We start from the raw sequence: 22,708 nt of genomic DNA on the forward strand, positions 1-22,708 counted from the left end.
TGGTAAAAACAAACAAGGACGCCGTGTGTGTACTTGTCTACGCATGGGGAGGGAGGACCGGACTGACTACACCGTGTTTCCGTGTCCGATCTCTTGGACCGAGCACAAGATCAGGCCAGCCAATGAAAGCCGAGCATCCTTGTCGCGCAGTACGGATATTTGCTGCGAGAAGAAGACGCAACTTGTACAACTTTATTTAATACCCTATATCTTGAGAGATCTCTAAGAATATGTACAATTCTGAGACTCCGTTTCGGTTTTCTAAGTACAAGAGATAACTAAGAGTCTGTATAATACAATTATGAGATTCTGAATCATAAATACAGTTAAGAGACAACATGTATAGAGAGTTATGAAGAGACAAGCTCTTGTATTTTTTTTCAATTAGCCCCTCAAAGACCCTTCTCAAAAAACCTCGTATTAAATGGGGTTGTACAAGTCCTAAGGGGTTCAATGTAAAAAAATACAAGAAACAAGCTTTTCGTGAAGAGTCCGTCACTTGACTGTATTTATGATGTGACTGATTTTAAAGATACAACCTCATTGTATAATACATTTTTTTAGGTGTCTCTTGTATATAGAAAACTGAACAAGGGACTCTAGGACTCCATTTAATATGAGATCTCTTGAAAGGTCTATAAGGGCTATGTGAAAAAAATATGAGAGACGGGTGCTTCGTTACTTTACTTTCCATATATGTTGTAGGTTAACTGCATTTATGATTCAAGATCTTTTAGTGTTATAGTATACAGTCTTTTTAGTAGTCTTTTGAACCGGTACCTGCAGTCCTGCACCCGGCGCTCGGCTATGTGCCGCCAAAAGAGAGGCTGCCCAAAACTGCAAGCTGTAGACGGACGGACGGGTGGGCTGACGTGCGAAGGCAGGCAGGCAGGGACGCGGATCCTTCGTGGACTCGTCTTCCATCCCTTCTCCCTCCCCCCGCTCGCGCGGCAATGACCGGTCGCGGGTCGCCGCCCCCTCCGCAACGCACAACTTGGACTCGTCCTAGTCCTCAGCCTCAGCTCCGCCCCGCCCCGCCGTATATGCATGCGCCTGCCTAGTTCATTTCTTGTATATATAGGCGCCCCCGTCCGCGCTGGGAGTACCACGGATCAACCAACCAACAACAGCTAGGTGAACCTGAACCCCCAAAGGAACCGCAGCGCTGCCCATTAATCTTCCTGCGATCAACTGCTGTCTCTCTCTAGGTATGGTATTGGTGTCCCTGGATGCTCTTGTTCTTGCAATAAGTGCTCAATCTTGCCCTTCCCAATCTTTCTCAGGATAAGATTCTGGTTTTATAAGGCCAAACATTTTCCTCGGTTGTGTTTAATGTTGATTTTCTTCTATATTATATATAATATAATAGCCAATAGAGCAAATTTCTGACCACAACGATCGCCGCCCGTCATGGCTGCAGAACGATCGGCTCTCCAGCGACGGCGCAGGGAGGGAGCCGCGAGATGACTCTGAGGCTGCTCAACACAGAGCACAACCACCTGCTGCACCCGAGGCCGCAGAGCCCGCGGGATGCCGCCGCCTTGTCGTCGCTGCTGAGGTCACCCAGGGTGTCCTGCTCCGGCCAGCAGAGCCCCAAGCCCAAGAGCGCCAAGATGGCGCACGGCGGCCTGGAGCGCTCGCTCAGCTTCAGGAACTGGGAGGCGGCCAGCCGGGGCGGCGGCGGCATCAACGGCGCGCGCCCGGGGACCCTCGCGCTGCAGCAGCAGAGCCCACGGCGGGTGGTGTCCGTGTCCCCGCACCCGCACCCGCACCCGCAGGCGCAGGCCATGATCGAGTACATCTCCCCTCGCCCCCGCGTGGAGCTCGACCAGGCGGCCACCACGCTGCAGAAGGCCTACAAGGGCCTCCGCACGCGCCGCAGCCTCGCCGACGGCGCCATCGTCGCCGAGGAGCTCTGGTGGAAGACGGTCGACTCGGTCTACCTCAACATCAAGTCCATCTCCTTCTTCCACGAGGACAGGCAGGAGACCGCCGCGTCCCGCTGGTCCAGGGCCGGCAAGAGGGTCGCCAAGGTCGGCAAGGGACTCTGCAAGGACGACAAGGCGCAGAAGCTCGCGCTCCAGCACTGGCTCGAAGCCGTAAGCATTTTCATTCATTTCATATATATAACTATAAATGCCTTTGTCTTGTTTGTCTCATCATCTGTTTGCTTGTTCAGATTGACCCGCGCCACCGCTATACGACATCTGGTGCGCGAGCTCCAGCTGCGAGCCCTTCTTCTACTGGTTGGATGTCGGCAAAGGCAGAGACTTGCATCACCAGAAATGCCCACGAAGCAAGCTCAACTCACAGCTCATCATGTACCTCGGACCAGTACGTGCGGTGTGCCCTTTGCCCCTAGATAATTGTATTAATGTATCCGACTGACTGACTTACTGACTGCTGAGCAGAACGAGAGGGCGGCGTACGAAGTCGTCGTGGAGGAAGGCCGGCTGCTGTACAAGCAAAGCGGCGATCTGGTGAACACGAACGAGGAGTCCAAGTGGATCTTCGTGCTGAGCACCAGCAGGTCGCTGTACGTCGGGCAGAAGCGCAAGGGCAAGTTCCAGCACTCGAGCTTCCTGTCCGGGGCAGCCACCTCGGCCGCCGGCAGGCTGGTCGCCAAGGACGGCGTCCTCAAGGCGATATGGCCCTACAGCGGCCACTACCTCCCGACCGAGGAGAACTTCAGGGAGTTCATCGCCTTCCTGGAGGACAACAACGTGGATCTCGCCAACGTCAAGCGATGCTCGGTGGACGACGACGAGTACCCGTCGTTCAAGAAGCAGGCGGCGGAGGGCCCAGAAGAGCCGCAGGCAGCAGGGGAGGCCCCAGCCCCAGTGGCCACCGAAGAAGCTGCTGAGGAGGCCGTGGAGCTGCCCGCGGTCGACGTCGTGAAGGCGGAGGACACGGCCACGGACACCGTCGAGCCGTCGAAGATGACGATGATGGCCAGCCGGCCGTCGTTCAAGTGGTCGACGCCCACGGGCGCGCGCATCGGCTGCCTCCAGAACTACCCGGCCGACGTCCAGAGCATGGCTCTGGAGCAGGTGAACCTGTCGCCGAGGCTTGCGGCAGCGGCGCCGTCCCCGCGGCTGCCCATCCCGTCGCCGCGCCCCAGCCCCAAGATCAGGCTGTCGCCCAGCCTGCACTACATGGGCTGCCCCACCCCGACGGGCAGACGCTCTTCCCCCAAGCAGCAGCAGTTCATGGGCTTCTACACGGCGCCGCCCGTGGCGCTCACCCTCCCCAAGCACAAGGTCAAGTGATCTGCTCATTGACACGACACCTCCGCAGCCACAGCGCCGTTTTCCAAGGTGCTCGTGCTACTGCGTTGCGTTGCGCCGTTCTTTCCTTAGCACCAGGGAGGGAGGGAGGGAAGGGTTAACAATATTGTTGGTTGGTTTGTTGCTTCGTTGTAGACAAACATCGTTTCGGTTGCGTTCTCTGATCGGGTAGCATTCTTTTGTACGTTTCTTCCATCATCGCCTTTTGACCTGAGGTGCATGCGCTCCGCCTGCACAATAAACTACAGGCCTTTGCATCCTGGGTAGCCTGAATCTGCAGTTTCTCGGACAAATGTAGTACTGACTGCAGGATCCTTGTTGAATAAAAGAATTTGTTAGCAATACGAGCACTGCCACGAGATTTCGTGCCTTCATTTTCAACTACAAATCTTTGAGCAGCTGGATGCTTGCATTGTCACATCTGAGTTTTGTGCATAAAGATGGAAGTACAGTACTCCTAAACTCCTGTAAGGCAAAGGTGATCAAATGTCAGATCTTGTCATCAAATGCCAGAAAGGGTCAAAGGCGCGAAATCTCGGAGAAAGGTCAGTTTCCAGTATAGAACAATGGAGATCTGCAGGAAAAGGGGTCAGGAGGAGTCGAAACCGCCGCCCGGATTCGTGTTTCTGACTTTTTTTCGTTCTCTTCGGCCGACGTGTTTCGGACTATTTTTTTCGCATCTTGGATATGGAATTCTGGTTTGTTCTGTACAGCTTGCGTTTTAATTTTGACTTGGGAGAGGCCACCAGTCCACCTTCTGAACCAGAGCTAGGGGAGCTAATCGATTGCTATATGCCTGTTTAGATTGTAAGGGCTAATTATTAGTCACTAAACTTTAGCCTGTAAATTGTTAGCTTATCTATCGACTAACAATTAGTCCACAAATCTTTGCTAAAGTGGGCTAATTTTTTATGGAGCCGATGGAAAGAAATTTGTGCCCCCGTCTTCACCGTCAAATATAGAGTTTGACTTTTGTGAAAGTGCAATGCCACATGTAGAATTTGACCTGTATGATCGTGATGGAAACTACACACCAATTTCGGTTGAGTGTTCATCTCAACCAATAGTGACCACAGAGATGAAAATGAAGACATGGACAACTTTCGTAATAATCTTGCCAATTTATTGTTACCTAGACGAGATCGGTTATGAGATATATCTCGAAGCATGCGTAATTAAATTTGTCATAAAAAACTTTAGGTACTCTATTTTTAGCTATTAAATTTACGCTAAGTAAATTGGTTTATGTAATATTTGGGTGACTTCTTATCATTTATTGGTACTCTCGGTTCACACTTCAAAATTTAAATAAATAAATAAATAGCTGGAAATGTTTATGCGCCAAAAATATAACACCCAATGGTGCTATGTGGATACAAAAATAGAAATAAATGAGTGGATTTGTTTGGACCCAACAAAACTGAGATATAAGTCGGTGCAATTTGTTATTTTTCCCTTTAATTTCAAGTTAGGAGAGATTTTAAGAGTGCTCTTGGAGATGCTCTAGCATGGTAACAACGGAGTCATTAATCTTGTGAATACCATAGCCATCTACGGATTCTTCTATCACCTACTCCCCCATCACTCCATTGCTGCCACGCCAAATTCCTAGCCCTCCACCTCCACCCCCATGATCTCGCTGCATCATGGAGTAACCTTTCGTCTCACTAAATCCAATTATCTCCTCCATGCACAACTCCTCCCATATCTGAGAGGCACCAAATTAATCGGCTACATCGATGGCACACAACGCCGGCACCACCTCAAAAGTTGTTGCGTCTACCGGCGCCGATGCTGAGCAAATCGATAATCTTGACTACTCTCGGTGGTATGACCAAGATCAACAACATTTAAGTGGGTTGCTCTCCTGCATGTCGGAGGACATGTACGTGATGTGGTTTCGGCCAACACATCTAAGGAAATCTGAGATTCTCTCCAAACACAGTTTGAGTCGTCCAGTCACTACACGACGGTTGATTTACAGCGACCTAAGGTTGATCACTAAAAGCGCCTTCAGAGACTTACGGTTGGTCGCTAAAGACCTTTAGCGACCCCATAAGAATGATCGTTGTAAGCGTCGTCGCTAAAGGCTTTAGCGAATGACCGTCGGTTGCTGATATTGTACATTTAGCGACCAATTGTTGGTTGTTTTATTAACGATTTAGCAATCAACTGCTAGTCGTCATACTATACATTTAGCAACCAAAAGTTAGTCGTCATACTATACATTTAGCAACTGACCGTGGGTTGTTAAATTTTTATACTTTTAGCGACCGACTGACCGTCGCTACATGCACATTTAGCGACCAACCGTCTATCCCTAATAAGGGTCGCTAAAGATCTACCATCGTGTAGTGACTTGGGCACGTATCTTGAAGATTCGAGTTGAACTTGCTACGACTAAGAAGACCTCATGGCCACATACTATTTTCGCAAGATCAAGGGCCTTGCCACTGAGATAGTTAGATGGCTGTGGCACCCCCCCTGTCGTGATGACGAGGTGATTGTCTATTTACTTGCAGGATTACTGGTGGGCTATGACCCTTTTGTCACATCGCCGACAATTCGGTCAAACTCCCTCACCATTGGATGTTGTTTATGCGCACCTCATGGCATTTTTATTGAAACGAACCAGGCAGGAGAGCTGTCGATTATATTAATAAAGAAGAAGTGGTCCGGACTGGACTAAACAACAAACAATAGGCGGTTGGATTGTGACATCAACACGCCGACACCATACAACTCAACTCGCCGGTTGGATTGGGACATCAAAAAAGCACCACACTCACCACCGACACAGAATGCCCAAACAACACAGGCAGCGGTAACCCCACACGAGAGCACACAAAACTGCTAAGGGTCATCGTTGTCAAGCAAGAATGCAGATCATCCAGCAACTTCGACTTCCCAAAGCAGCCAACAGGCAAACCAAACGAAAAGCAGATAGACAGCCCGATGCGAAAGGTCTCAACAGGTCATCGTTGTCGGGCTCAAGGCATAGACAAGCTCCGACTTCCAATCTTGACCCTCGGTCCTACCTACGATTTTAGCTCGACCTTCGAAACATTCTGGACCACGAAGAAGGGAGATTCACCTCATGTTATTGTTGCCGAGCCATATCCCCTCACGTAGCAGCTCCGACTTCACGTTGTAAAACTCCACCTCCACTCGCAAACCAGGTGCCGAGAAACGAAGCAAGAGCCAAAGGCAAAGTCGTGGCCGAGACGAACTTCAGAAGCGATGCCTTCAGGAAGGAAGTGACGTCACCGTGACGCTACAGCGCTGGGGATGCGACACCCTCAATAGGGGAAGCGGCGCCCATGGGCGTCACCGTCGCCGAGACTTTCGCCCAAGAGCCCCTAGCACAACGTCTGGCCGAAACCCCGAGACACAACAAGCTGCCTCCGCCGTCGCCGCTGCCTCGTCGCCCCGCACAATGATGAAGAATATGGGGCCTGTCGCCACCAGCACCACCCTGCGCTAGCCCGAGCCACTAGCCGATGCTGCCACAGACGAGAGGAGGTCCCGCCACTGCCATTCCGACCGACTGCGCAGGCTTGTCGGCGCACCAACGTCGAACTCCACTCCGGCACATGCGCTGGTCCGGGACCAGCCTGCTGGCGCCTCCGACACTGGCACGTGGAGGCCGACAACCTCGCGCGCGCAAGATCCAGCCCTCCGCGCATCAGTTGCGCAAGCATGCAGACCAGACTAGGGATGACAACGGGTAAAATATCCGCGGATAGTGTCTCTGGACATCCATATCCGTGACTTATATCCGATATCCGAACCCGTACCCGTTACCCGCCATGGATAACAAACAGTATCCACATCCGTTACCCGCGGGTAACGGATATCCGCGGATATATCCGTTTGCCCACTACACATACAAAATATTTAAATCCAGCAAATTCAAACAATCAACAAGTCGTTGCATCTGGAATAACCTGTACTTGCATTTGGGTGAAAAAATAATCAACAAGTCGTTGCATCTGGAATAACCTGTACTTTACACCGGGACAGCCGCGCAGGAGCCGGGGACTGAGGGGAGGTAGCACACGCAGGGACTGAGGGGAGCAGGCCGCAGGCGGCCAGGCCCGTAGGGAGTCAGCGATGCAGGGACTGAGGACGAGCTGCGCAGGGAGTCAGCGATGCAGGGACTAAGGACAAGCTGGAGATCTGCGCTCTGTGCCCGGGAGCCGCGCAGGGAGCCAGGGACCTAGACCGGTAGCGGGCAGCGGCAGCGGGAGTCTGGGAGAGGTGAGATGGAGTGGGCGGCGGCGGTAGGAGTGGGCGGCGGTGGTAGGAGTGGTCGAGTGGGAGAGGACAGAGGAGGAGAGAATGAGAGATGGAGGCCGACTAGCCGAGCGAGGGCTTCGCTGGATTGCTGGAAGCCTGGAGAACGCTTGTGGCGTTGTGGGCTGTGGCGATGTGGCCCATGGGCCTGTGGGACGGGTGTAATTTTAACGGATATTCGGGTATTTGGGTATGGATATTGATTTTTCGTATCCGTTTTAAAAATATCCGCGGATATCAAGTGCTATCCATATCCGTATCTATGGGTACAGACTCGTACCCAAAACCGTGCCCAACGGGTTTTTTATCCGCGGGGACGCGGATAAATGACATCCATTGCCATCCCTAGACCAGACACACGTCCACCCCCTAGCAGCAGCAGCGATGGGCGGCCGCCGCTGCCGCGGGCCAGCCAGGGGCGTGCAGGCGCCGCCGCCAGGCCAGCCACGCGGGCGCGCACCCAGCCGCAGGCCAGCTGCCTGAGCAGGCGGCCGCCGCTGCCGCAGGCCATCCAGGGGCGCGATGGCGCCGCCGCCGCCTCCACCGCTAGTCGCACGGGCAACCCGCCAGCTAGCTCCGGTGCCAAGCCGCGCCAGCCACACGCAGGAGCCCCAGGCCAGCAGCGAACCATGATGACCCACCATGCCGGGAGACGGAGAGCGTCGTCGGACGGGTCCCGTGCGGGGACGACAGGATCCATGGCAGGGGACCACATATCCAAAGGCAAGCTCCCTGGATCTGGCCGGAGACTCGCCGGAGCCCCACCCGACGCCGGCGAAGGGGAGGGAGAGAGGAGAGCAGGGTGGGGAGAGGACAGAGAGAAGAGGAGACACGAGTGGGAGGTCGCGGAGAAGCCGACATGGGCCGGCTGACGGCAGCGGCCGTCAAGGGCAAGTGTGGAGTGGACCGGCGATGGAGCAGCCTAGTCGCCCCCTGAGACGCCCCGAGCGGAGCGACTAGAGATGGCAACGGGCATGAGATATCCGCCTGCCCACGGATACTAAACCCGATGAGCACGGATACAGGTATAATTTTATATCCGCGGGCAAGGATAAGGATACAATAACAGACCCAGAGGATATTTTTTAGCGGGCAAAAAAAACAGCAGCCAGCATACCAGATCCCGTCGGCCTGCGACATCCCGGCGGCCGCGGTGATCTGTGACTTCCAGCAGCCAGCATACCAGATCCCGTCGGCCTGCGACATCCCGGCGGCCGCGGACCTGCTCTCTGCGGTCAGTGGCTGGCGGCCGTCCCTACTCCCGGAGCTCGTGCTCCCGGCTCCAGGACCTCTACATTTATTGAACTTGTGAGAACTGTGTGAGAATTGTGTGTCATGTGTGAGAACTATGTGTGTGAACTATGGAGAACTGTGTGTCTGTAAGTCTGTGTCGGTATGACTTGTGAGATTGTGAGAGCTGTGTGTGTTAACTATGATTTAGTATTTTGCATTTTTGCTACTTACTGTCTTTATGGCGGGTAATCGGGCATGCCCGCGGGTATCCTCTACCCGCGGGTAGAGGATATGGGCTTGATACTATGCCCATGGAGGATGGAGGGCGCGGGCACGGGTTTTGCCTCGCGGGCGCGGGTATTACAACCTCGTATCCGCGGGCATTTTACCCGTTGCCATCTGTAGGAGCGACGCGAGGGCCTAGCCTGAAAAGATTGAAAATGGTATTTTTACCTCATGGCATTTAAAGCACATTAGCTCCAACACCAAGCGTCCAAGCCGAGCATTAGCTATCTACTGCATACTCGTCTAATTACGTTGAGCACGGGGCCATGGTGACCGCGGTAGAGGTCGCACTACAGGATTCTATGTAATTCCCGTCGGTTCAGAACCAACGGGAATAAGCCATAAACCGACGGAAATTAGTAATTCCTAATTCCTGTCGGTATCTGGTTACTTCCCGTCGGCCAACAGAGTTAGATGTCGGAGATAAGTTAATTCCGGTCGACTTGAATGCTGACCACGACAGGAGACGTGGCCGCGGTGCACAGCCTCCATCACATCGTCAAGGAACAAGTCGTGGTTGTGGCTCCTCTTCGCGCCCGGTCTGTCAGATCTGTGGCAAGGAGGGCCACACCGCTGTCCACTGCTGGCACAGGAACGATGATAGCTACAATCAAGAACCTCCATCGGCGACTATGGCTACCAGTGCCTCGTACAAAGTCGACCAGATCTGGTATAATGACACCACGGCGATCGACATATCACAAGTGATCTCGACCCTCTGACGATGCGTGAACGTTACCAGGGTGGTGATCAAGTTCAAGTCGGCAATGGTATAGGTTTGTAGATTTTACATATCGGTCCTCCATTAATTTTGTTGATCGCTCACTTGCTTTGCATCATGTTCTTCATGTTCCTGATACGACAAAACATCTGATCTTAGTTCATAAATTTTCACGCGATAATGATGTATTCTTTGAGTTTCACCCTTGGCACTTTTTCATTAAGATCGGTAAACAAAGACAACGCTTCTGGAGGGCAAGTGTAACGGGGGGCCTCTATCCACTCAAACTAGATGATGTTGCTTCCTTATCCCATGCTCTTCTTAGTCAATCTGTTAGCTGTGACCATTGGCATGCTAGCCTTGGTCACCCGTCAAGTCCAGTAGTTAGATATATCTTGCACTTCAATAATATTCCATGTTCCCGGGATTTTGATTCATCAGTTTGCAATTGCAATGCTTGTCAGCTTGCTAAGAGCCACCAACTACCATATACATCTGCTCTTCATAATTCCACTAGTCCATTAGAACTTAGTTTTCTGATGTATGGGGCTCTGCTCCTATATATTTTTGTTGGAGGATATAAATATTACATCAGCTTTATCAATGACTTTAGTAAATTCACTTGGATTTATCTTATGCATGATCGTTATGCAGCTTCCCGAATCTAATACATTTACTAAATTCTTAATGTGCAGCCGAGCCGACCCTAAAAAGTATGCTGGCCTCAATCAGCTTGCTCAGAAATTCCTTGAAGGGGTGCAAAGTTCGTCTGGAAGACAGACCTTCACTAGCTTATGTAGAAGGGGTTGTTGAGGAAATTCGCCAGGGTGCTACTATGGAGTGCCCTATCTGTCTTGACTCAGCTTCAGATGATCCAGTACTCACGCCTTGTGCACACCGGATGTGTGGTGAATGCCTTGTTTCTAGCTGGAGCCTGGAGGACTCCAGTTGGAAGTCACACCAGCAAATCTGACCTGATCATATTGCCTGCTCAGAGTCGTTTCCAGGTGGATGCCAAGAATAACCGGAAGGACTCATGCAAAGTGAAAAAAAAACTTATAATGATGCTGGAGAGCCTTCAGAAGAAAAGGGAGAAGAGCATTGTATTCAGCCAGTTTACTTCCTTCGTCGATCTTCTGGAGACCCCCTTCACTCAGAACTTCAGAAGGGTATCAAGTTCTTGTGGTTTGATGGCAAGCTGAGCCAGAAGCATAAAGAAAAAGTTCTGAAGGAGTTCAGTGAAAGTCAGGACAAGCTGGTATGCCTGAGCAATTTATAACCATGCTCCTATTTTCCTTTGCACACACGTTCAATTTTTTCTTGATGCATACTGAATTTTGGTATGAAAAACAGGTGCTAATGATGTCACTCAAAGCTGGAGGTGTAGGGCTAAATCTAATTGCTGTCTCCAATGTTTTTTACGATGGTAATTATACTGCATCCTGTCAATCCAGTACATCTTAGGTATCACCTAGTTTGTCATGTTGAGGTTTTGGCACTCCGATATACAGGATCCATGGTGGAATCCAGCTGTGGAAGAGCAGGCTTTCATGAGAATTCACCGTATTGGGCAGAAAAGAGAGGTCCGAGTCAAAAGCTTCATCGTCAAGGTAAGACAAGTGATGGCATCTCTATCCCTCTTGACGGGCATCATGGGCCGAGCCTGTTTGCTGTCCCAGGATCTCAAATGCTTGGCCTCTGCTGTCTTCATTTCAGGATACTGTCGAGGAGCTAGCGGATGCAACAGGTCCAAATGCGCAAGCAGAGGATGGTTTCTGGGGCGCTCACTGATGAGGAGATTCGTGGCGCTCGCATTGAGCATCTCAAGATGTTGTTTAAATGATTGCTGCCATGAACTCCCGATGTGTATAGCTGACGCTATGTCGTTGATGCTTTTGTAGGAGTATTATCTGGGTTCAGATCATTGTAGATGGGGATGGAGTGGGTGGAACCTTGCCCTTTGGATTTTGTGTATATCTCCCCCATGCTAGTATGCATTTCATGTAGAGTTGTTTCTTTATGGTGTTGAAACATCCTATGAAAATCGTAGTCTACTATTGCTGGTCCTTGTGGTATGTTGCCGCTGATTTTGGATTAGCTTCAGTACGACTGAAGCCTCTATTCTTTCAATGCTCTGAATTTGTCCATTTAATACTCTGTCCATGATAAACTTACTAACAACCAAGGCCGACTCTATTTTTCTAGGTCTGGGAGGGAGCAAGACACTATAGAACCCTTAGATTTGATATTATTTTTTAATGGTAACATGACAATCAATGAAGAATTATCTAATGGTCTAAATAATTATGATGTAATGACACTACAAATATTAGATAAAAGCGCTCACCTATTTAAATATATTGAAATCAATATTACTGTATACATATATATTAGGAGCCCAGGCTTTCCCATGGCTACCGGAAGCCCAGCCACTCACTGGTCCACACCCAACAACCAGGCACCAGACCAAACCACCTACTCAATGCGCCTTAGTCAAACCTTTGGTCCTGTACCCAACCCTCGTGTGCGACGCACGTCATAAATCGTGGTTCTGTTTTTTTTTTGCGCAAATAGTGTAAATAGTTCAAAAAATAGCGTAAATATTTCATAGAGACAGCCAGCCACTAGCCCACATCCACATATGCAAACGCATGCATGCAGATCCTATTTTTATGGTAGATCCAATAATTATCCCAGATTATGAGAGTTTTCATTACATGTGCGTAAACTTTGGATGACATTTTCGTTTTCACGCACAAAAATTGGATGTCTCCATAAATATAGGATCGCTCCAACAGCCATGCAAATAGGCTCGTTAGAACAAATTTATGATATATACTAATACTAATTATGCTACATGGTGTAGTTATTTATGCAATTTGCAATTTAGTACACTACGTAAAAACATGTTTGAGCTGCATGCGCAAAAATTTAGAATGACATGAATATGAGATGAAAGAAAATGATTTGGTTTGCATGGAAATAAATAATCTTATTTAATTGCTTTATTTCCTCCATAAATATAAGATCACTCCAACAGTTATGCGGCTAAGCTCGTAAGAACCAGTTTATGATATATATTTATACTAATTATGCTACACGGTATAAGTATTTATGCAATGTGGTACACTGCGTAAAATGTGGTTCACTGGTGGATGTATATCCATGTTCGAGCATAAAAACCTTCAGTTTTGAACGTAAAAACCCGCAGTTATCAAGTGTGTCAACAGTTTGGTGATCTACAATTGGTGCCTGCCATCGAACTGCTTCCTATCATCGAGCATTTTCCCTTTAGGGATGGGGTTTGGACTTTATAGGAGAGATTCATCCTTCATCATCAAAGAAGCATCAGTTATGCTAGTTGCCACAGACTATTTTACCAAGTGGACAAAAGTTGTTGCTCTAAAGAAATATGACACACATAGAGGTAATTGAGTTTGTAGTTGAGCATATTATTCATTGATTCAACATTTCCTAGACTTTGACTATGAATCAGTAGACTTCTTTTATGTTCAAAGAGGTACGTGAGTTTGCTAAATATATAAGATTAAGATGTTCAATTTATCTCCATATTATGCTTAGGCCAATGGTCAGGTCGAGTCAAGTAATTGGACCTTAATTAGCATTATCTAAAAGAAGATATATGATCATCCTAGGCATTGGCACAAGGTTTTGTCTGAGACTTTATGGGCTCATAGGATATCTAAGCACCGTGCTACTAAAGTCTCTCCTTTTGAGCTTGTGTATGGACAGGAAGTTGTTTTGCATGTGAAGATCAACTTGGATGCTATTAGGTTTGCTAGGCAAAATAATTTAGCTATTGGTGACTATCATGATCTAATGATGGATAATATTGATGAGGTGACCGACAAGATATTGATAGCTCTAAGGGAATTTGAGAAAGACAAGATCATAGTTATCAAGGCTTACAACAAAAAGGTAAAGGCTAAGTTATTCCAGATTAGAGATCTAGTTTGGAAGATAGTCTTGCCATTGAGGAGTGGGGACTGAAAGTTTTGCAAGTGGCCCCCAAGCTGGGAAGGGCCTTATAGAGTTATATAGGTGATATGTGATAATGCATATATGTTATAAACATTGCAAGGAGATGAGACGCCCAAGGAATTGAATGACCACTTCCTGAAGCAATATCATCCTAGTGTATAATAAGATACTTAGATAACCGGTAGATTTACATCGAGTTGTTTGCAACTTGTACCAGGTGCTTTTGGTTTGTTTAAGCTTTACTCAAAAGGTAAGGGACATGTGTTGATTACTAGATTTGGCACCTGGACACGGCAGGACGGTCCGCTATTAGATTAACTCGGGCGAGGGTCTTTATCCCACACGTGCTTATTCAAGCTAATCACGCGGGAAGCTGTTGTGATACACCTAAAACGGGTCTAGACCTCATCGTATGTATGTGTGTATATATATATAAAGAGCCATGGGCTTCCAATAACTAGAGAAAGCCCAGGTCGGACGATGCAATCCGGTCGAGTCGGACCGAATCCGGACATCTATAAAACAAGATCTGGAGTGCTAGGGTTCAATTTTTTACGCTCCACACCGATTCATTAGCGATGGCGCGTGCGACGACGACGGTTGCCCGAGAGCGTGCGCGACGGTGGACCCCTAGCCGGTGGGCGTGGCTCCCTGACCTCGACGCGCGGTGGCGGCGGTTCCTCGATCCGGAGTAGTGGCGGCGGCTCCCTGATCCAGAGGGCGAGCGACAGCGGGCCCTTGTGCGGGCAAGCGGCGGCGTCCCCGGGGCCCCGAGGCGGCGGCACTTCCAAGGCCGGCGAGCAAGCGGCGCCCCTCGACGTGCGAGTAGCGACAGTGACGCATGAGGCGCGAGGTTCGAGCGAGCGGCGTCACGGAAGGCACGAGGTGCGTGCAGCAATGATCGCGCGTGACATCCTCCGATCCGGCGCAGTTTGGGCGGCCCGAGTGACGACCTACATTTGTGCTTGTGTAATCGACGACGTCCTCCGGCCACTACCTCATCCGATTCGTGTTTGCTTTCGTTCATGGCGGTCGGGTCGTCGTTGTGGGTCGTCGGGGGCTAGATCCGGCGTGCCCTTTGCCTGATCTGGTGTGCCCCATGGAGGAGGTCCCCGGTGGGCTCCATGGCGGCCTCTCAGGCTCGGCGGCAGTGACGCGACTGCTGGGTGTCCTAGGGTCCTAGCGGGGTGTTGTGTTGGGGGTTTCCTTGGGCGAAAGCCTTGGCGACGATGCCGCCCCTGGCCGCCGCTTCCCTTGTTGAGGGTGTTGTGTTCCCCAGCACTGTCTTCCGTGGGAGAAAGCTCGGTCCATCTCGGACCGCCGACGGTGGTGTCCCTGACGTCACTCTCTTCTTGAAGGCGTCGCTACTGAAGTTCGTGTCGGCTACGTCGTCGCCTTCGAAGATTGTTTTCGTCTTTCGGGCCCAGTTTGCGTGTGGAAGTGTGGCTTACATCAGGAAGTCGAAGCTGCTATGTCAGGGGATGTGACTCGGCAACGATGACGTGGGGCGAGCCCCTCGTGGGCTTGTTTGCTTTGAAGGTGAGGCTGTTGGCGGAGGCAGGGCGGAGGATCAAGGTTTTGGAAGTCTTGCTGGTGAAGAATCGAAGCTGTCTCGAGTGGGGTGTCCCATGGCTTGGGAACGATGGTGCGCCGCAGTCTTCCTTCTCATGTACCGGTGTTTGTAACCGTTGCTGTGGTTTCTGTTGGCCATGTTCTGTCCGTCTTGGAGAGTCAGAGCTGTGTGTTGAGGTCGTCAACGATGACTTAGGATGGATACTGTGTGTGAGAGGTTGTTGTTGTCTGGATTGTTTGTGTGCCCTATATTGTGTTGTCCAGTCTACGTTTCTCTTTTTAATACAATCGGCAAGCTTTGTTTGGTTTTTTTTTAATGCGGTGGACATGCCATTTTATATTTTTATGGGTTACCATACTGATGTTGGTTTTTTTTCTATGGCCATCCCTATCGTACGTGCTCAGATTCCCACCCCTTCTTCTGAGAAAACGTGCTCGGATCTTTAATTGGCTGCGTTCGCTGCTGCACATAGTTTCTAACATCTGTTTGTCTCATATGGATCAAAACATTATATATATATAGTTTTTATCGGAGTTTAAATTTTTAATATTCGATCGTTTCAAAATCCATATACTGGAAATTGGATTTCTAATACATACATGAGATAGATACTAGTATCTGAATGATTGATGTCCGATTGTAAGATTAGAAGAAGAAAAATGGACCAGTGGGTGGACGGCGGCAGTAGCTACAACAGCAGGCGTAGGTGTGTCGACAGGCACCCAGCGTTTGCATTCCATCGACCACCTGTTTGGTGGCTCGGCTCGTGTTTATCTGAAATCCTATCACCCCTGCACGTGGCACTACCGTACAAGCAAAACCAAACTTGTCTCTCACTTCGTTACAGAAAAGCACATCACCATGGCAGTATAGTAGGTTGCCACGAATTGGGCTTACCTTCAATTTAATTAAATATACAGATGCAGCATTAGACTCAATCATTCTGAAACCACCCCAGTAGGCAGTAGCCCGTGTCAGATTCCGACGAATACGGCAGCACTAATTAGTGTCATTATGTAGTTTTTAATCCATATTATCCGTGATGGTGGGTGACGTGGAGTGTGGACCAAAGAGGCGAGACGCGAGAGAGAGGAAAGGCAAAACGAAAAAGCGAGGAAGGATACTACAATACAAGTGGTAAGACTGGCCGCAGCGCTCACCGCGCGGCCGCCCCCTCCCCTAGAGTGGCGGCTACAGGGGCGCCCCTGCGCCCGCAGCGCGGCCCCCTGCGAGCCCCCCCACGCGTGGGAGATGAACAGCACTCCCCTGGCTGTAGCGTGAGTTCAATCTCCCCCTATTCACTGTTCATCTGTACAGTGGTTCTTTAATAGGTGAAGAAAAAATGGTAACAGATGATGAATAGGGTAGGAAAGTGATATTTTATAGTTGTAGTGGGGTATAGGGGGAGTATTTAGGGGTAACCGCTGCGGTAGATGAAAAAATAGGGGGTGAAATGTTGATGATGTGACGCAAAAAAGTGATATAGGGGGAAAAATTTAGAGGGAACCGCTGCGGATAGCCTAAGCCGTGGAGTGCCGCCAGTGGCAGCGGTGGAAACTGGCAGCTCTGACCACATCCAATCCAACTGCCCTTGCTGCACAACCGAATCCCACGCCTTCTCTTCCTTTTCCCTTGCTCTCTCCAGCCCCTGCTGCTCCTGCCGGGCGCTGCCTGCCGCCGCTGACCGCCCCCGCTCTCTCTCTCTCTCTCTCTCTCTCTCTCTCTCTCTCTCTCTCGTCCCCCAATCACCCCAATTGCCGGGTGCTCCTCTTCCTGTCACCCCCATGTTGACTGCTGCCCGCCAGGCCGCCAGAGAGGGAGGATTAGGAAAGGGGGGAAAGAGAGACGGACGGCTTCTCGGGAGTGGGTAAGACTCACATGATGCAATTACCTCCATCTTTCCCTCTTCTCCTTTTGCGGGCATACTCTTCTCCTCCGCCTGGCTAGATCCTTCTTTCCTCGTCCCGGATTAGCTCCCAATCTCGCCAATGGTCCAGGTTGCTGGCCGTGGAACATTTCTTCAGTTGGGCCCACTCTCTGGTAAGGCAAGGCAACCAGCCCACAGCACACTACTTCTAAGTTCTAATTAGGGATATGTTGTTCTCTCTCGCGGCTGATTCATCGTTTTCTGGGTCGTCTCTTTTGTCTACCTGGTTTCAGTGCCGGTTCCATCGGGTTTTGACGCAAGAGTAGAGGACTTGGTAGGTCGTTGTGTTGTGACTCATTGTTGGAGAGCAGGACCGATTTCAGATTGAGGACAATTTCAGCCAATTTTGCAGGAACCCGTAAAACCCATCCGGAGAATTTTCCCTGCGCGTCCCATGATTAGGAGCTGCGGCTGGACAGTGCCCTACGCTCTGGAGTTTTAGTGCGAATCGTTGCCAGTTTCAGTCAACTTTTGATGGAGCCCAGGTGTTGAGCGCCAATTTGGGAGTTCCAGCTGACGCTGCAGTCTGCATTCTTCTAAGGCCATCAGTGAGGAATTTTCGTTCCTTGGTGGCAGATGGGTTCCTCCAGCTCTAAAGTGGACAATGAGGAGCCCGTGAGGCGCTCCAAGGACAGGAGGCGGCTCATGAAGCAGCTGGTGCGCCGCCGCCCAGAGCTTGCAGCTGCGCACATTGCATACCTGCACGCCCTCCGCAACACAGGAGCCACTCTCCGGCAATTTGTGGAGCTGGAGTCTGCTTTGTCACAGCAGCCTCCGGTAGGCCTTGCGGCGCCGCCCTCGCCTACTCCACAGTCGCTGCCGCAGCCGCAGCCCCCGCCACCTCCTGAACCCTCACTGCCACCCTCGCCACACCCCCCGCCGCCTCTGCCTTTTAGTCCAGTAACCACCATAAGAAAGATGGAGAAGAGGGATGGTGAATTCCCACCACCACCACCACCTCTGGTTTTGAGTCCAATAAGATTAAGAAAAAGGGATGATGAGATCCATGTGGGTGATTTTACCGATGATGACGATGACACTGACAGCTGCTCAACTCCTCTACCACCACCCCTGCCACCCGGTATAGATTGGGAGGACTTGGATCCTTACAACGTTCGCCCCTTGAGTTTCCCATCTCCATTTGCTGACAGGAACGATGAAGAGGTGGCCTCGCAGGTTGCCATGGACAATGGTCCTGAGGTACACACAGAATTTGATGGAGAGGAGGATGAAAGTGTGCTTGGCATTGTGGATAGGGTCCATGTGAATCCAGCCAAGAGTAGGGCTCTGGGTGATGGCAACTCTTCAACTGTGAGCCAGGTAACAAAGGATTCAGACTCTGTGGCAGTGCCTTGGAGGAGTATGAAGTCACTTGTAGAGATTGTTAAGGAGATTGACGAGTACTTCTTGAAAGCAGCAGCAAGTGGTAATGACGTTGTGATTCTTTTGGACTCTGCTGGTGGGCGGCCTGATGCCTTAGAGATGGAGGCAAACAAAGGTAATATGTGCCCATGTACTATCATTATGTCCATTTTTTTTATATGTCAGTCAATAACCTCTGTCCATGTACTATCATTGTCTACTAGTTTAGAAATTGAATTGATTAATGTGTCTCCATTTAATGGTTTGCTCTTTTTGACAAAATGATTCATATCACTATTTTTCTGTTCACTAAGAATCCATACTCAGAAGCGTGAAAAGTCCTGTTTGAAATCAGTGAGGGACAATCAGAAAAACGGCAAAGAAGATTGTTTATACAGAATCTGTATTAATTTGTCCTGTTTAGGAGAAATTACTTCCGGCTTATGAATGTGTAATCTTTTATTTGATTTAGTTGTTGTATATGAACCTTCTGGTGTATGCACTGTTTGGTTCTCCGCTCTTTTTTGTGTGCAAATGTATTGGGACATCCATGGAAAGTGATCGATATTAGAAATCATTTCATGATCAAGTGCATTACTACGTTACAGTGGAGTAAAAATGGAAGTACAGAAGCATTGTCTTTATTGGTGTTCAGACATTCCTGAATACTGTTGTTTGTTTCCAGGCGCAGGAAAGAAATCCAAATCAGCGAAGGTTTTCTCCACGCTTTCTTGGAGCTGGTCTTTTAAATCTCAGCAGGCTAACAGTGAATCCACAGTTCTGAATTCTAGTGCTTCTGGATATGGTTACCATGGCAAGACACTAGAGAAGCTTTATGAAGAGGAGCAAAAACTCTACAAGTTAATCAAGGTGAACTCTTGGACTAGTAGAGTAATTGGCTGTTAGCTACACGATGACTTGTCACAAATTTATCTGTAAATTATTTCTTGAACAGTGTTTTTTGTTAAATTAACAACAGTGCATGACAGCATGATGGCAAAATGTTCAAATATTTCCATTTTATTGCTTTACCAAAAGTCAACACATTGCTGATTATTACTATTTTCATCTTGCAAGGATGAAGAATTTGCAAGGCTCCAGTATAAGAAACATGTCTCAGTGCTACAAAAGCTAGAATCAGGGGAGCATGATAGACTGCATGCAGAAAGAGTTCGGGATGCTATTGAAGAACTGCAAACTCGGATAATCTCATTGGAGGAAGCTGTGAGTTTAGCATGTTTTTCCATATCAAATCTCAGAGACGAGGAATTATATCCTCAGATTATTGAATTATCTGCAGGGTAAGCTCCAAAAGTTAGCTAATTATAATACTAAAATACTGCTCTTTTTAAAAGAAACATCCACTAGTACTTGTCCTTGTATTAACATTAGCAGATAATTTCATTTGGAACTCCCAAATATCGCTTATTCGGCACTCCCAAATATCGGTTATTAACTTGTAAGTTGCATGTTGACTTGTTGAGTGTTGTCACAGTCACACAGGAGCTTTTTTTAATTATATTAGAATATTAGGTAGTAGTTACCTTATGCATAATGCAATTTTTGTCTTGGAATGTGGCCCTTGGATTAATAATAAATGAATGCATGTACCATGTAGTAAGTTACCATTGCAGTTCAGTGTCAATACCTCAAAGGTTAAATTTTTTATACAGTTTTACTCCTTATCACAGTGCTATCTCATTCATGTTACCTTGTCTAAACTTTCTTCTCTTGGTCTAGGCTTGTGCATATGTGGAAAAACATGCACGAGTGCCATCAGGTCCAGAACCACATTGCCCAGCAACTTAGTCTCATTGGCAACAGACCTGGGAGTGAACCAACAAGTGACATTCATTACCAGGCAACATCTCAGCTGGAAATTGAGGTGTCTGGATGGCACACTGCCTTCTGCAATCTCATCACGTTACAGCGTGAATACATTAGCATCCTTAACCAATGGATTAGTCTCACAGACTGCCTTCCAGATGATGGTGGCTTAATGAGGAGTTCATCTGGAATCCGTAGCCTCTCCAAGGAACTCCAGCATGCTCTTGACAGGCTACCGGAGAAGGTATGATAGATCCAAATTGCCCTTTTCTTTCTGTTGAAGCTCAGCTTTCAGCAACTTTTGTTTAAGGATATATGATTTTTCTTTGAATAAGAAATCCATACCTTATTCATTATGAGCTGAAGGACTAGTGTATTCATCTTTCACAAACTTCGTTGTGCTTCCATTTAACTATTTTCTCCTCTCTTTAAAAATATGGCCCTTATTTATGCAAACAGGTAGCAGCTGAAGCAATAAAGACCTTTATGTCAATCATACACTCTATAGTTGTACAGCAGAGTGAAGAGCGCCAACTAAAGAAGAAGTCAGATAATATGGATAGCAAGTTCCAGACCCAGTTAGAGAAACACAGTGATAATTCAATTCAAAACTCGGCACAGCCTCCAAATAAGAATCACTATTCAGTATCAAAGAATGAAACGAAACTGGATGCATTTAGAAAGAAGGTCGAGGAGGAGAAGGCCAGATACCTAACCTCTGTTAGGGAAAGCCGAGCCATGACACTGAACAATCTGCAGACAGCCCTTCCAAATGTGTTCCATGCTCTGGAGGGATTCTCAGGAGTGTGCGTGCAGGCATTTGAAGGTATCAGCTGATGCAGTGAAGTTGCTGTTATTCACTCGGGAGCGGCTTCATCTGCTATTTGCTCGTGACATTGCTACGATGGCTGTGATTATTCATTGTAAGTAGGCGAAGTATAAACTGGTTCCACGTGAATACCCTTTTCTTCTAATTTTCAGAACTTTGAATAGTTTTCGGAGGATTTTATGAAGTCAATATAGGCATAATAGTCTTGAATAGATCACAATGTCTCAACTCTCAATTTGAGAAGAGATGTGAAGTATCATAAAACATATGTGGCTTTAAATTATGGAAAGGATTCATGCAGACTTCAACTGCACGTTCTCATGGTATGATGATGCTAATCATCTCAAAAAAATTCCAATGTATTTGTTCAAAAAAAATTGTCAAGCAACTGTCCTGGATCACAAATTCACAACCGATAGACAATCGCAATGCTTGATGCTGATTGAATGGGAAGCACTACTCTGTACATAATCATTTATATTTTGACCTAACCATATTATTTTTCTCCGTTTATATTATATTTATACATGATTGCTTTGGTTGTGGTTTACATACTCTGAATCTCTGTTCTGCCTTTGATTCCAGATGCATATTGCCTTTAAATTTGGGTAAGACTGTCATCACTACCGGAATCAGCTTCTTTGCCGTGTGTTCTAAACACACGGCAAAGGCTATTTTACACTCGGCAAAGAACGCTCGGCGAACTGTATATCGGCAACAGCTTCTTTGCCGAGTACTTTTTGTCGGGCACTCGGCAAAGAAAAGTCACCGTCACGGCGCCAAGTAACGGTGACGGATCCTTTGCCGAGTGCCTACGGCGACACTCGGCAAAGACTGGTCCAGTGGACCCCACAGCCAGTCCCTGTGCCGAGAGCCCTAATGGCACTCGGCAAAGAAGGTTTCTTTGCCGAGTGTCTGGTGGCCTGGCACTCGGCAAAGAACCCTCCAGTGGGCCCCTTTGCCAGTATCTTTGCCGAGTGTCTTGGCAAAAGCACTCGGCAAAGATGTCTTTGCCGGTTCCTAGGTTTCCTTCTTTGCCGAGTGCCACTGTCAGCACTCGGCAAAGATGTCTTTACCGGTTCCCAGGTTTCCTTCTTTGCCGAGTGCCATGGTCATAGCACTCGGCAAAGCCACCCTTTGCCGAGTGTTACACTCGGCAAAGTGACCAGAATGTCCCTTTTTTATTTGCTTTTGTTGTTCCATCCAAACAAACAAAAGATATATATCATTCACATCACATTATATATCAAGCACATCACAGAATGAACACATTTATCATCAACACCATATATATCACAAAGTCTCACAAAACAGATCACACTAAAGTCAGGATCATCACAAAACAGATACAAGTCTGCATCATCAC

At 48.5% G+C, this 22,708-nt stretch overlaps 2 protein-coding genes and 1 pseudogene across 5 annotated transcripts; all 3 read left to right on the forward strand.

The window, feature by feature from the left end:
- The first annotated feature begins 353 nt into the window (after positions 1–353).
- Positions 354–3,749, forward strand: LOC103636030 (IQ domain-containing protein IQM1-like; annotated as a pseudogene).
- A 5,874-nt stretch (positions 3,750–9,623) lies between these two features.
- On the forward strand, positions 9,624–11,888 carry LOC103636031 (uncharacterized). The gene is made up of 5 exons (XM_020542635.1): positions 9,624–9,877; positions 10,518–11,080; positions 11,176–11,248; positions 11,334–11,432; positions 11,539–11,888. The coding sequence occupies exons 2-5, from the start codon at positions 10,859–10,861 to the stop codon at positions 11,721–11,723; spliced, it is 579 nt and encodes a 192-aa protein (XP_020398224.1). The 5' UTR covers positions 9,624–9,877; positions 10,518–10,858; the 3' UTR covers positions 11,724–11,888.
- A 5,063-nt stretch (positions 11,889–16,951) lies between these two features.
- On the forward strand, positions 16,952–21,668 carry LOC103636032 (protein ALTERED PHOSPHATE STARVATION RESPONSE 1). Of its 4 annotated transcripts, XM_020543386.3 has the most exons (8): positions 17,007–17,264; positions 17,395–17,437; positions 17,558–17,598; positions 17,677–18,822; positions 19,372–19,556; positions 19,764–19,987; positions 20,427–20,757; positions 20,973–21,668. In XM_020543386.3, exons 4-8 carry the CDS (start codon positions 17,901–17,903, stop codon positions 21,348–21,350), a joined length of 2,040 nt encoding a protein of 679 aa, XP_020398975.1. In that variant the 5' UTR covers positions 17,007–17,264; positions 17,395–17,437; positions 17,558–17,598; positions 17,677–17,900; the 3' UTR covers positions 21,351–21,668. The 4 variants fall into 4 exon arrangements, with proteins under 4 accessions (XP_020398974.1, XP_035817719.1, XP_020398975.1 ...); XM_020543385.2 differs by having other exon boundaries at positions 16,952–17,437; XM_035961826.1 differs by having other exon boundaries at positions 16,955–17,442.
- Positions 21,669–22,708: the final 1,040 nt, after the last annotated feature.

The sequence above is a fragment of the Zea mays genome, chromosome 8 (assembly GCF_902167145.1).
Source record: "Zea mays cultivar B73 chromosome 8, Zm-B73-REFERENCE-NAM-5.0, whole genome shotgun sequence".
In the NCBI taxonomy this organism is placed as follows: domain Eukaryota; kingdom Viridiplantae; phylum Streptophyta; class Magnoliopsida; order Poales; family Poaceae; genus Zea; species Zea mays.

Excerpts from the sequence above, each read along its gene's own strand:
- LOC103636031 (XM_020542635.1), top strand. The coding sequence starts at position 10,859 with ATGCAAAGTGAAAAAAAAACTTATAATGATGCTGGAGAGCCTTCAGAA. Across the intron at positions 11,081-11,175 it reads GTGAAAGTCAGGACAAGCTG|GTGCTAATGATGTCACTCAA; the intron begins GTATGCCTGAGC and ends TATGAAAAACAG. Across the intron at positions 11,249-11,333 it reads CTCCAATGTTTTTTACGATG|GATCCATGGTGGAATCCAGC; the intron begins GTAATTATACTG and ends TCCGATATACAG.
- LOC103636032 (XM_020543385.2), top strand. The coding sequence starts at position 17,901 with ATGGGTTCCTCCAGCTCTAAAGTGGACAATGAGGAGCCCGTGAGGCGC. Across the intron at positions 18,823-19,371 it reads AGAGATGGAGGCAAACAAAG|GCGCAGGAAAGAAATCCAAA; the intron begins GTAATATGTGCC and ends GTTTGTTTCCAG. Across the intron at positions 19,557-19,763 it reads AACTCTACAAGTTAATCAAG|GATGAAGAATTTGCAAGGCT; the intron begins GTGAACTCTTGG and ends TCATCTTGCAAG.